Here is a 13,671-nt window from a genome sequence, read left to right as displayed (position 1 = left end):
GCAGTCTATACTGATCCTGTCCTCCCTGGTTCTGACACAGGTGGCTGCTGGAGGTTGGTGTGCTGGTTCCAGACATCCTTTGTCACCAGCTTAAAGGCTGGGGTCTTAACTCATGCTCTTGACCTCTGCCTGGATTTAGAAAGTAAAAGTTAGTGAGAACTGTAAATAAAATGGGATATAAAAAGAATCTGTTCTGTTTATGGTATCAGCCCTAAGCAGAAGTCAGAAAGGGGATTTATTCTCTCACCCCACAATGTGTGTTGGCTGCTAACAGTAAATCACACTGGTGGTCTGACTTTGCTACTTAATAGTGAGGGGAGGCATAGTGAAAAATCTCATTGACTGCTGCGGGTCAGGGTTGCCTTTGCTTCCCTGCGCAAAAGCTGTGTCTGCTGGTTCCGAGAACTGAGGCAGGAGCACAGACTTTGTGGCCACCTGGATCCACATGGTCCATGCCCACTGTCTCTGGCAGGATTATAGCTGAAAGGGTGCAGGGCCATCTGGGGTGCATGCCCTTGTAAAGGGGGAGAATGCTCCAGATGCCCTCTTCCAGCAGGAAAATCACACCAGCAGGAGTGAAGTGGTGCCACCGAGGCCAGGAACTCTCTGACTGACAGGTTTTCACATTCTCAGCATTTGCCTCTGACTTTCAAATATCTTGTTAGACCCTCCTGTGCTCCCATCTGCCGTCTCCAAAGTTCGGATTGACATAATATCAGTCCAGGAGGGCAGCACAGGCTTCCTTCCAGATCTTGCTTCTGCTCTGCCCTAATCCTTGAAGTCTAGAGATGGACGATGGACAGAAATGGGAGAGAAATGTGGCTTCTCCATCAAAATTTGGCTGCAGGTGCTGAGTTAGTGGTGGCTGGTTCACTGCCTTTTTCTTCTGTCCCATTCCAGGGCAGTGGGAAACAGACTGCTTTTTACCAGGTGATCCCCCTTCCTTTTTCAGATATAGGATTCTACATTTGCATATTGAAAAAAGAATATTGGTTCAAACCAGCTGCCAGCAATCTGCTTGATGTCAATGGTCTGTGCCTTTTGTTGCTTACCCATCTATCTCCCAACCTCTGTGTTTCCATTCTTCCAGGTGATTAGTAAAAATGTCAAATAATGGGCAGCAGGAATCTGTTTAAAATGCACTTCCTGTTAATATTCCTTTTTTGCAATTGTATTTTAAGGGATACATGCTAGCCAACTGTGTTGATTTTGAATTATTCTCAGTGTTAATGTCATAGAGCACTAAGTCACATGGCTTAGAGAAGATGATGTATGCGATTTTAACCGCATCACCCTATTCAACCATGATTGTTCTCTGGTAGAAAGATAAGAGAGAACAGAACAGGAGCTATTGCCTGTCAGTCTTGTGGGAGGTGTTAATGTTGCTACCTACCTTTAATTCCCTGTTAACCAAGAGCTACGCTGAGGGTTTCATTATTTTGCCTGGAATTGATACAGCTGAGAGGTCTGAAGCCACTCCTGTGAAAGAAACCCTGACAGCATGTTGGTTGCTCTGCCTGCTCCAGTGCTGCTGCTTGGTGTTTGCAGGGCTGCTGAACATCATCAGGAATGGTCCAGCGAGCACCTTGGCCATCACCTTTAACACTCTTTGGCAGGAGTTACCACACCTGCTGACTGAGATGTGTGAACCTCACCTGATGAGGCTGTGGGTGGCCTGAACAAGGCTTCCTCTGTCACTTCTTTATTCCTCAAGCATGGAACAGAAACACCTTTTTTTGATTATTATTGACGATTCTGCCATTTCTCGCTGAGAGTAGAATAGTGCTATATTTAATGAGGTTTTTATTGCTTGGAAACTGGAAAGCTCTTAGCTGGGAATTTGTACCCTTTAATTGCATGAGTTTGTACATGCCTGGTAGCTTATGTGCAAGCCAGTTTCAGGTAGCCCTTGTCCAGCAGCAGATGTCACACACTGATGCTCTATTCGCAGATGACCAAGTGTATACTCGCACACCCGCCTGATGGACCTGCATCCTCGTATACGCTGTACTGTGAGCGTTTTGAGGTTGGGTTTGCAAAGGGCAGCCAGCCCAGCACTTTCGCCTCTCTCATTGTGCAGATGGTGGTGGCCCTGGCAAAGCAGAAGGGGCACCAGAGCCCCCAGGCTGCTCCTGTGCAAAGCAGAGACCATAGTGTCTTTTGTGGGGAGGTCTTGGAGGGAAGCACCTTCTGGCTCACCTGCTAAGGGAGGCAGAGTAAATAGTCTGTGAAGAGACCTGGATGGAAAAGGAAAATGAGTTTTTTTTTTTAAGGAGTGGTAGAGAATTCAAAATTTGCAATTTTTTTTTATTTTCTGGCACAGAGGAACCATCCCTGCCACCGTCACCCATTTTAAACAATCTCTGTAAGGTTTATTTTTCCCTTTAAAAATATTCCTTATAGAAGAAAAAAAGAGAGAGAACTTGATTGAAATACCTTGTTTTGATTAATTCCAATTATTCTGGAATTTCAGTTGTGTCCCCTTGCAGATGTGCATATAAACACCACAGACGTTTTTAAACAATGGGTCAAAATTATTTTGAATATAAAAAGTGTTTGTTGGTTGTATTAAAAGAAAAGAAAAAGGCTGGAAACAAAAAGGTAGACTGCTTTGTCCTGTTCCCACCTCTTCCCAAAGACAAAATGAGTCACTCCACCACCTGGGTTTTCTGGTCTCTCAAACTCTGCTTCTGTGCTTACGACTTTACGCTCCTGTAGCTCCATGTTCATAATGGTCCATCTCAGTTGCTGGAAAGGTTCCCAAAAGGTTCCCCTGCACAGAGCAATGTAAGCTTGCTGGCATTAGCTTTGCTCCTCATCATTACTTCTCACAGAGCTGTTCGTGCTCTCCTGAGATCTGGGGCAGCAAACACAGGGCGCAGTGTAATAGCCTGAGTTACCTCGAAATAGAGGCTGTCAAAGGAAATGAGCTTCGACAGATAAAGCTGGCTGTCTGCTTAAACAACCGGTAACAGCATGGGTGGTATGGCTTCTTCAAAACTGGTGTGGAACTTGCTTTCTTCTCTGTGTTCTGTTTCTTCTGGCTGCTTGTTGGCATGGGTGGTGGGTGGTTGTGCTGAGCAGGGCTGGCTGGGGATGGGCAGAGACCAAGCACAAAGAAGAAGGCAAGGTTTGGAGGAAGGGAGGAGAGAAGCAATTCCCTGTCTCTGGTGGTTTGGCTGTGGATGATGGACATCATGATGCAGCACCTGTGCAAGCCCAAGCCTTGTGCTTGCTGTGGTCTAGGGCAAGCACCTTTTTTCCCCTGAAGCTGCAAATTAAAGCTGTGCCATATGATGCTTTCCCTTTCCTCACTTTCTTTTCTGAGTATAACTCCATTCTGGAAGAGTGCTTGAGCTACATGGACACTCTACTGCTCCCAAAGTAGAGAGCAGGGAAGTGACATATCCCACTTACCATACAGCTGCCTGGAAGAGACAGTGGCTAGAGCCAGTTGGGAAGATTAAGGGGAATACTATGAGTTTCTTTATTACCATTTCCTTCTTCTGCCATCTACCCTCTCTTGCCTCTCCTGGGCTTGCCCCTCAGTACCTGTGCTGCAGAAGTTATGGGTGCCACACAGTGCAGAGCTCCTCTGCACCCAGCTTTTGGGGATACTGTGCCATAATTCAGCTATCCGAGCCCCATGCTGACAAGGGCAGAATTACCTTTGGTGGGAAATGGGGCAGCTCTGGGCTGGAAAAACCTAGCAGCTTTATCCCACAGGATACCAGAGCATCCTTTCCCATTTGTGGCTGCCTGCCCTCTGCCTGCTGAACACCATTGTCCTGCCAGTGTGGCGAGTTCCCCCATAAGCTTGCTGGTTACAATATCCCTTTCTTCAGCACCGTATGTTGGGTCAGGCTGAATCTGCCTTGAATAAGTGCTCTCAGCTCCGAGTGCAGTTATCCAGCAGCTAATTCAGTCTCCAGCTCCTATAATGCATCTATTCCAGCTGTGTTTATGGTGTTTTCAAAAGCCCCTCAATTGAATTATAGCTTTGCGGTGGCCGTTTGCCAGTGTCATCCAGTAATGAGGGAGGTCACTTAATAGAGATAGCAACAAGAGATACATATTAATGAGAGCTTATTGAAAGGTGGGGTGAATTTCAACAAAAAAAAAATAAAAAAAGGAAATTATCAGGTTTTAAAATCAAACTTTGAAATTGGAAATTGCTCGGCTCAGACTGGCAGTGATACAATTAATAAATGTAATTAAAAGTGTAATAAAGAATACAGGAATTGTAAGTCTGCACACATCCGTGTGAACATTTAGAGCTGGCATGCAAGCGAGGGACCCAGTCTGGCAGTCGGGCTGCATCTGAGATGGAGCCTGGGGGGGAACCAGAACTTGGGACTGTTGTTTTGCTCTTAGCACAGTCTGGAAAAAGGAGTGCCACTTGTTCTGGCCCTGCTTTTGCAGCCGTCTCTTGCAGCAAATGAGCCCCAAACAGGAATGGGTGAGTTAAGTCTGTTCTGGGCAGTCCAGGGCTAAGGGAACCAGGATTTCAGCTATAGCAGAAGGCACTTGAATCCAGTGTCAGCTCTGCTACACAGCACCTCTGAGATGCCCTGCCTTGAGCAAAAGGCATCAAACCCTCCTTCCTGCCCTGCAACGAGATGGGATTGGTGGGAGCTCCTTTGACTTGAGCAGAGGGATGTCTGAGCTGGCTTTTAGCAAAGCACAAAGCTCCTTTCATCCCCTGCTGTGAGGTGGTGAGAGGCAGGGAGAGGGAAAAGAGCCGCCAGGAACAGCAGCAGGGAATTATTTAAGAGTAATAGGTTGACCTGAGATGTAACAGGAGCGGGAAGCTTCTCCTGATGGGAGGTTTGAGCTCCCGCCTTGATGCAGGGGCAGCGTGAGGGTTGGGGGAAGAAAGCAGGACCCAAAATAGAGCTGGCAAGACTGTTTCAAGTGCTGATGTGGAGATCATAGTGCGTGCAGCTTGGTAGGCTGCCTGCTGCTCAGGCCCTCGTGCCCGTCGCTGTATGCCCCCAGTCCATTTGCGTCGCCTCATCTCATTGACCTTCAGACAGCTGTTTGGCCAGATTGCCTGCCGTTTTTCCACATTATTTGCACTGGTACAGCATGTGCGCATCCGCATCCTAATCATTTCTACCAGCTTCTGCTGGGGCGCTGCTGGGTGACTTTGCCCTGTGAGGTCAGATGGAAGTCCTCTCCATGGCCAGCCACTGGAGATGGGGAGCAGGCTTTATTTAAGCATTCTTAAATTAATGCAAATGAGCATTTGTAGTGCCCATCCAAAGCTTGTAATGATCTGTCTGTAGGCTGGAAAAGTGGATGTATTTAAGGGAAGGGAGTGTCTGAGAGATTAACTCCCAGATCTTGTCTGGGTCATCTCCCACCTGTACTTCTATACAGCTCTGACCCTGCTGTAAAATAGTCAGCACCACATATTTCCTCTCTCAGCCCTTTGCCCGCAGGGTGCCTGGTGTCAGGCCAGTTGGACAAGGCTGATGGATCAAGGCATGTCTGAGGTGTTGGTGGTCTGTGGCCCGTGAAATGGTTTTGCTAAGGTGGAGAGCTCTCAAAGGCACCATGCAAATCTGCTCCATTAGCAGGGTGAGCAGCTGTCTGACAGCCGGAGGGGTTTGTACTCTCTGGGAGCAGGCACTGTGGGCCGGGTGAAATGGCATGGATGCTGGCTTTTCTGCAAACAGTCTTTTCATTTTAGCTCTTTGTGAAGGAAGAGCTTGTTCATATAGCTTCACATATGCCTTAAAAGTTGTCCACCCAAAAGTTTTCCTTGATCTGGGAGCCGTTTCCCTGGGAGCTCCTCACCCAGCCCACATCTGTTCTTCATTGTGCTGGTGTGGTCCTGCTGCTGCTTTGGTCTCCAGTGCTTCTGTAATGCCAGCTGGCTCTGTAGCCTGTGGGGAACATTTGGTGGTGGACAAAGTGAGGTTGTGTCCTGATGCTCCCTAAAGGGAGCCCTACCCAGTGCCTCTCACAGTGAGCACAGCCGTGTAATACGCCTGGCAGGGCACATCACAGAATTGTGCCCCCGGAGATTGCCTCCTCCAGCTTGTAATCCACCTTGTATTGCCGTGTTGTGTCAGAGCAGCATCCATCAGAAATTTTATTACTAATGCATTTTATAGCAGGATTCATAATAAGATATTAAAGACTATAGGTGTGGCCAGGGAGTGAGGTATAAATATTTTAAAAAGGCCCTTTTCTGGTAACCTTTTCTTCAGCTTTAGGTGCCCTTTTGCAGAGAATAATGTGTAAGGCCTTGGTGTGTTAGCTGTCGATGTGCCAGGGTTAACACAGGACACATCTCTGTCTGGTCACTTGCTGGAGGGCTGCATGGAGGTGACAGCCCATGCTAGGCAAGGTGTTCGCTATGGCGGGCCACACTTGGTCCATAACCATAAAAGCTTTTGGGTGGAAATACAATTCTGGTCACTTGAAGGTGTGTATTTCCTATGTAAGTTGTGTATGGTTGCACTGGTGTGAGAGAGGTAAAGTCTTGGTCTCTCCTGTGCTTCTTCCTTGTGCAGCACAATCCTTTTTGTGGTTATACAGGGGTTTTAGGGTTGTTCATTCCTTATTTTAAAGCAAGTCTACCCTTGCTATTGATGCTCCACTGAAACAGTGTAGTCTCCTTCTACCTTGGGCTCTTGTACCTTGCTGCTTTTGGTTTGGTCTTCCTGGTGCTTTCGGGGTAATTTATAACATGCTGTTACCATTCAGTATTTCTTTGTGGCAAACAGGACCCCATCAGCTTCTTTCTATAAGATTTTGCAGCAGTTTGAACCTTTCCTATTCATTTATTGCAAAATAAGAGGGGCACAAATGGCCTTGCTACCTCTCACCCCAGCATGCCCAGCCCATGCAGCTCAGTGCTATTGCAGCTGGCTCACCAGAACCCTTTATCTCCTGAAGCTGCTTGGAGGGCATGCTGAGCCACTCCTGCTGAACTGCCTGATGAAGGATGGGGTGCTGGAGACAGGTCAGGAGCAGGTCCCACTCCTGTTTGCCATCCTTCTCCTCCGTGGGAGGCATCTGTCTGCATGTTTATTTTTATCTCACATCTGCTGGCATCATAACAAAGATTTAATGATATGACATAGTTTTGTCACCAGTTCTTTTTTCTGGAGTGAGTGAAGCTTCATCACTGGCTGCTGAAGAGAGCTGAGAGCTTTAAAAATGACAGAATTTGGTGACTCGTGTAGAAAATTCACCTGTTTGCCATAAGTACCTGTAGGCTGTTGTCTGTCTGCATTTCTTCTTTTCTGGATAGAAAAGATAGAATTTGTTATTTTTGCCTGTCAGGCAACTAAGCATAACCACAACTAATCTTTGCTAAGGAAGAATAGCCAAGAGGGACACACGGAAGAGTCCTATAAATAGGCCAAATGCTGAATATTTAGAAACATGGCCTGTCTTGAGCTGGCCTGGTTCAGGGCTTAACAATCGCATCTCCCTGGGACGTGCCCTCTGCCTGTTATTTACCATCAAACACAAACCCTAGCCAGTTCTGTTTATACAGATGTTTTGCTCCATTGTTCAGATGATGGGCCGCATCTTTTGAGGAATAAAGACATCAGCCTCCCGCTGAGGAATATCTTGAGCCTGTTTGACCCAAAAATGGCAAGAGGATTTTAAAGACATACTTATGCTTTTTAAAACTGATGGTCTGAAATTACTTCTGCATCCTGCCTGGGCATGAACACTGAACATGGGGCATCTTTTCCTATGGGACTGTCAATATGGGATGTCTGCATTCCACAGCTGCTTTTGCTTTTCCAGAGTTGAGGTGTGTTTGCTCAAGTTTGAGCTGGGCGAAAAGGATGCATTACCTCAAGCACTTCTTACAGGTCTGCATCCTTTGACCTGTGTGCTATTGGGAATAAGGGCATGCATTTGGTAGTGAAATTTTCCCACTGACTTGCGCGCTTTGGGCAATATCAGAGATTTCCCCCTTTGAGACTTTGCTGTTCTCCTCCGGGCTCCTGTAATGCTCCTCCCATTGTCTGGGGCCCTTCTGCTCCCCTACTAAATTCCCACACACCATGCTTTGCTCATGCTTGCAGATGCCCACTGCCGCCCGCTGAGGTCCTGCCCCAGCATCCCTTACAGCCCCTGGGATTCTTCGGTGTAGATGGCTGTTTCCCAGGGCCAGCCAGAAATTGTCCAGAGCTCATACTCTGCTTGTATGGTTTTTGTTATCCAGGGCAATGAAGGGGCCTGGTCAGCAAAGCTGTAAAATAAGGATAAAAATACAGTAATCGCCAGATCAGAGCTCAGGCAGTGTCTGCAAGGGCTGGAGCTGACAGCACCAAAGCTGGTGACCTCTGTGTTCCTCCAGGCAGCTTCTCCTTTGGAAGGACAAGGAGATGAACTCACTTCAAAGCCTGCTTTCGGGCTATTGTATGAAATACAATGCCAGGGAAATCAAGCTCTCCTCTTTCACAGCCAGCCTCACAGCCCCATAATCACGGGTGACCAGAGCGGATTTGCATGTTAAAAGGAGTGGCTAGGGGCACTTAAAAAGAAGGGAAAACATATTCATCAAGTCCAGCTTTATACTTATGAATATTATTACTCCTGGGGACAATATACCCGAGACCTCATTGGTGCAACCCTGCATCTACTCTTTTCACTGCCTCTCCTCCCCCCGTTAATGGTTAATTTGTAATGCTCTTTGTCCTGACATTGATACCCTAGTGGCTCTGGGGGAGGAATTCGAGAAGGTAGTTGTTGGAGCATGTAGACCTCAACGGTCAGAGCAATGCCCTGTAGCAGCAGCAGCAAGGGGAGGACTGCGGGATGCTTTGGAGCTGCTCCCGGCTGGCCATGATGGCTTGGGGAGGGTGGTAGCCCAAAGAAGGATGGGGATATGCTCTAGCGCTGTCTGAGAAGGTCTCTTAGGAGTGCTTGGAAAGAAAACACCAATCACAGCCCACTCATGAAGGGCTTCTCCACCCCAAGACACCTCCCAAGCTGACAAAGTCCCAGCTCCTGAGCAGTCGAAATGCACAAACCGGGATTAACATGCTCTGTGTGTGGCACAAAGTCAAAGACTTACATGGCAGCAGGGCAGACACAGGCTAAGCCTGACAGAAAATCAGCAGTTGTAAGGCAAAGGGTAGCAAACTGCTGGGACAAATGGGCTGGGGAGGATGTGGTGCCTCCATCACTAGAAAGCGTTAAGGATGGGAATGATTTAGGTGTAGTACAAGGACGGGTTTCTCTTTTGAGGTCCCTTCTAGCTATATCTTTTATGCTTTTATGATTGCTGTTCAGAAAAAAAACTTGAAGGTGCTTTAAAAAATAATCTTCAGGCCATGCCCTGCGAGCTGCTAGGGTTTGATTTAGAGAGGAGAGAAAAGAAAGCAAATGAAAAATCTAGGTGGGAACTGCAACCTCTCGCACCTCTGCAGAAGTGACACTGAAGTAAGGAAAGCAGAGTTTCGCTGGAGCCCGAGCTTAGGTATCAGAGCATGCCTGCAGTGCTGTGTGGCTGGACGCAAGGACAGGGAGGTGTGAGGGATGTGTGTGGATGAGCATCCAGGGCACGGACTCATGAATGTAGGTTGCAGGACATGTGCTGGGTTACCCACTCTGCCTGACTAATCTCACAGCAAATCTTGCCACTTTGTCTTTTAGGGCAAGTTTCTGCTGGCCTAAGCCTTCTGCTAAACCTCACTGGGGCAAATTTAGATGTTTTGGTTCTTTTCTGGCGCCATCACCGGGTACTAAGCTGGTTAAATCAGATCTCCAAGCATGGAGCCCTGGTTTCTCACGCTTTCTAGTAGAGGTGGTGGTCTGGAACAGCCTTGATGAAGCCCTAGCCATGGTTCACTGCAAGCTTTGTGGTTCCCAGAAACCTGAAAATGACTCAGTTTGTTGCTAAGCTGCGACCAAGGATTTGTAGTTGGAATCAGTGCCTGTCTTCTAAGGTCTTTTTCTCCTCAAATTTCCTTTCCACCTTCTCAGCACTTTGTGATGCTCCTGTATGAGCTAAGGACAAAAAATTTAATATGAATGAAATTAACAATAAACCACAGAGGCTTGGGAAGAGGTTTGCAAAAATGATCTGTATTATCCCAACTGGCCACAACCAGCCCCTGCCACATCTCACTTCTGACCTTTGCTGCCTCCCTTTCAAGTTTTAGTGCTTCGTCAACCCTTACTGTGACTGTAAACATGTCACAAACATATGGACTTGCCCAAGCCATCCTGATCTGTGTTTACCTGCAGCCTAGGTCCCCAGCAAAATCCTTTGGCTTGCTGTCTATGCTTCTGCCTTTAGAGAGACAAGAATATGCATTAAAGATTTGCATAGGAACATGCAGCTGTTCCACCAAAAATGGATAATTGTTCTCCCTGCTGTGAAGTTAAACAATAAGAAGTGCCAAACTGCATTTGCCATTGCTGATTTTGTGCACTCAGCTGCATATTTTATGCATGTAGATTAGTTCCAGATTTATGACGATTTAATTGTTAATGTCTGTGTTAATGGGGCCAGGTTGTAGTTGCTGTGGAAACTGTAACATTGACTTTTGCGTAAAGTTCTGTGTTGCATTGAATGCATTTTTTTAGGCTCTCATATTAAATGCCGTATGGCGAAAATGGAGAGGGAATCAGCGTTGAAAATAAAAGTGCCTTTGGGCGGAAAACAAGTTTCAGTAAAGAGAGTAATTTTTCTGGAAAGTTGTAATGTCTGGGAAAATGAGGGCTTGTGATAGAGTGCCATCTTGACCGCAGCTGTATAACTATTATTATAAGTGTGTAACAACTATTATAGCTGCTGCAATACTGTAATAAAGAAAACAGCTGTATGACTTATAAATGTCCTGAAAATACAGGACTGAAATTCTTGAGTTTCCAGATATTCCTTCTGGTGGGCAAAGGGAATTGCTGATCTGTGTTTGCTGGTGCACAATTTCACTGATTTTTTTGTCATTATTTTTTCTCAGAATACACCGGTGGGCACCCCGATTTTCATAGTGAACGCCACAGATCCCGATCAGGGGGCAGGAGGCAGCGTGCTTTACTCCTTCCAGCCTCCTTCCAATTTCTTTGCCATCGACAGTGGCCGTGGCATCGTGTCGGTGATACGGGAGCTGGACTATGAAGTGACTCAAGCATACCAGCTCCAGGTCAATGCAACGGTGAGTCTTATCTTGGTGGCTACAGGAGAGGAGGCATCTTCTAGAGAGACTGCAATGGGGAAGGAGCTGCTTCTTACTTATTGTCTTGCCCTACTCTGGCATCTCCTCGGCCACATCCAGCATTTTCAACTTAAAAGTATTTTACCTGGGTAGTTTCATATCATTGCTGTGCTGCTCATGGGGCACAGCTGCACGTCTCCAACAGCAGCTCATGCATGTCAGGGCTTCTGTGTAAAGGCAAACAGCTCCCTTGGTGAAGAGAGCCAGTATGGGGCATACAAACCATTAAACCATCTGGTCTCATTCATTAAGCATCATGATGTGTATACAAGTGGGTTCACCTGTATTAACCCCCCTGAGCCCACTCAGCAAAAGCTGAGTTCAGGTATCAAGAGTTAAAACTCTGGTGGACAGAGAGAAACCAAGGTCCTAATATAATTACAGTCAATACCACTGTACTGGGAGGGGACCCCTGGGAGATGTATGTCCAGGTGGCCACCATGGCAAACTTATGCCCTGCCTGAATGGGAAACTTCTTTCCTGGTGTGAAATCTAACAAGATCTTGGCAGGGAATGTGTGAATAGGGAACATGTGTATGAGGAGCACCCCACAAGCAGGTGCTCCTTTCCCATCTCACATGCAGCAGAGGAAGGTGAGGTTCAGCCTTACACTATATCTGACCAACTCCGCATTCAGAAGAGGGGGAGAGAACCCTTACTTGCCCCTCTAGGCAGCCGGCTAGAGCTCTTGGAGCATGTGATTTAATCAAGATCATTGTCTTGATGCAGAACCACAAATGTCATAAGGACAGAGAGGGCTGCACAGGGCTGCTTTACTCGTCATGGGCACAGAGACTGGACATTCGCAGACTGCTGGGCCACAGGCAAACGGCTCAACCTTTCAGCCCAATCTTTGCACGTCCAAGGCTGTGGAATTTTTCCCAGAAGCTTATTTTTTCTGAAATGTACCTAATTTTATTTTAAATACTCCACTGATAAGAGGCCTTTTGCATTGCTTGTTTCTTTATCAGTCTCTGTCACCAACACCCTTTCCCAGGATGTGCTTTTGAACTACCTAGCAGGTTAGCAAATGTGGGACCAAACACAAGCCCTGATGGAAACATGCCTTTTATCCACATGTCCAACTCTGGTTTCCTCAAGAACACATGGATGCACTTTGGTCCATCCGGCTCTTTCCCTGTATCCCAGATGCAGTAGCCACCTGGAGCAAAGATAAAATGGGGGCACATCTGGTACTTGCTACCTAATACACTCCTGGCTTTTAGTCATTTCCAGCTCAGGGAGTTCAGAGACTTAAATCTCTGAATGGGGCTTGGTTGCAGCTGTGGGAATTTCTCCTCAGCTCGGTCACAGGGCACTGGTAATTTCTAGCAGAGGGGCAACAAGAAACCTTGGGGCAGCACAGTCTGGGAAAGAAGAACAAGAGTGCACCAGTATAGCAGGAGCTGGAAGAGCAAATGGAGTCTTTTGCCTGCTTGATGAAGAGTTTGCATGGTCTGGAATGGGTACTGGGGTGACAGTGAATTTGCAGTGGCTGTAAGGGTTGGAAGAAGATTTGTGGAGCCTTGCTTCAAGGCAGGAACCATGTCATCCCAATGATGCAGGGCAGCAAAAGCAGAAAGAGCCTGGAAAGGGCAGCATGAGAGATGGCAGGTGATGAAACTTGCTTGCTTTTTCAGTGCTATCTGTAAACATTTAACCAAAATTTAAGAGGTGAAGGGGGAGGGGGAAAAAACTAGCATCTGAAGAAACAAAAGACTTCAACCTGATAACGCTAACAGCAGAATGTGAGTCAGAAATAAGCATCCATCCAGGCCATAAACGCTGAGGCCTGCAGGTTAAGAGGATAATGTGCAAGCTGTGTTGTTGAATACGGTTTAAATTAACATTAATCTTCTGGCAATCAGTCCTTGCTGCTGTTCAGAGCCAGTTTGCAGAAGTGTGCAGTAACCTCTAATGGTTGCCTTTCACCACGGTGCTTGCTTAGGGAGTAAGGAGAGATTTATTTCATTCCTTTCATGTGTTATCTGTTTTCTCCTGCCTTTTTAGGAAAGGGCTGTGGGCATTGGGGTCACTTTTGAGCATCCATGGGACAAGGCTGCAGCAAGAGAAATGGTGTCAACAGGGCACTGCCAGGACAAAGCTGGTGGCAGTGTGTACTGCTGTTGTATTGGCTGCCAGAGAAGGGTCTTGCACTGGGAAAGTGCTTGCAGCTCCATCCTGATGGGTTGTGAGAGGGTGTAAGAGCGACGATGCTCCTACTGGAAGCATTTAACTGTTCATAAGCCACTGACACTCACTGTATGATTGCTGCTTGCTTGTGACCTGCTTTGCAGAGCAGGTAGGATGGCTCCCCATCTCCCCACAACTATGGAAGCCGCTTGACTTGCGTCAAAAAGCAGGTCCTGGTTACCCCTATCCTGCCAGTTCCCATGCAAGGTGGGAGGGAGGAGGTTTGCAGTTTATCAGAGCTGAAGTCATTAGCCCAGTGGAAAGGAGGTTGCTA

The 13,671-nt window shown here is 47.0% G+C and overlaps 1 protein-coding gene across 5 annotated transcripts in view; it reads left to right on the top strand.

Moving 5' to 3' along the window:
• The window catches only part of CDH23 (cadherin related 23), a 210,215-nt gene that overhangs the window by 83,414 nt on the left and 113,130 nt on the right, over positions 1-13,671 (top strand). For all 5 annotated transcript variants that reach the window (XR_010610789.1, XM_065671015.1, XM_065671023.1 and 2 more), the window contains one exon: positions 10,950-11,144. Coding sequence is in view for 4 of the 5 variants with exons in the window: in XM_065671015.1 (XP_065527087.1) it covers positions 10,950-11,144 (195 nt within the window). In the remaining variant the exon portion in view is untranslated. The remainder of the gene's footprint in view (positions 1-10,949; positions 11,145-13,671) is intronic.

This window comes from Lathamus discolor, chromosome 3 (genome assembly GCF_037157495.1).
Source record: "Lathamus discolor isolate bLatDis1 chromosome 3, bLatDis1.hap1, whole genome shotgun sequence".
Taxonomy (NCBI): Eukaryota; Metazoa; Chordata; class Aves; order Psittaciformes; family Psittacidae; genus Lathamus; species Lathamus discolor.
The sequence above is the reverse complement of the archived record's forward strand: the minus strand, read 5'-3'. Positions and strand labels throughout refer to the sequence as shown.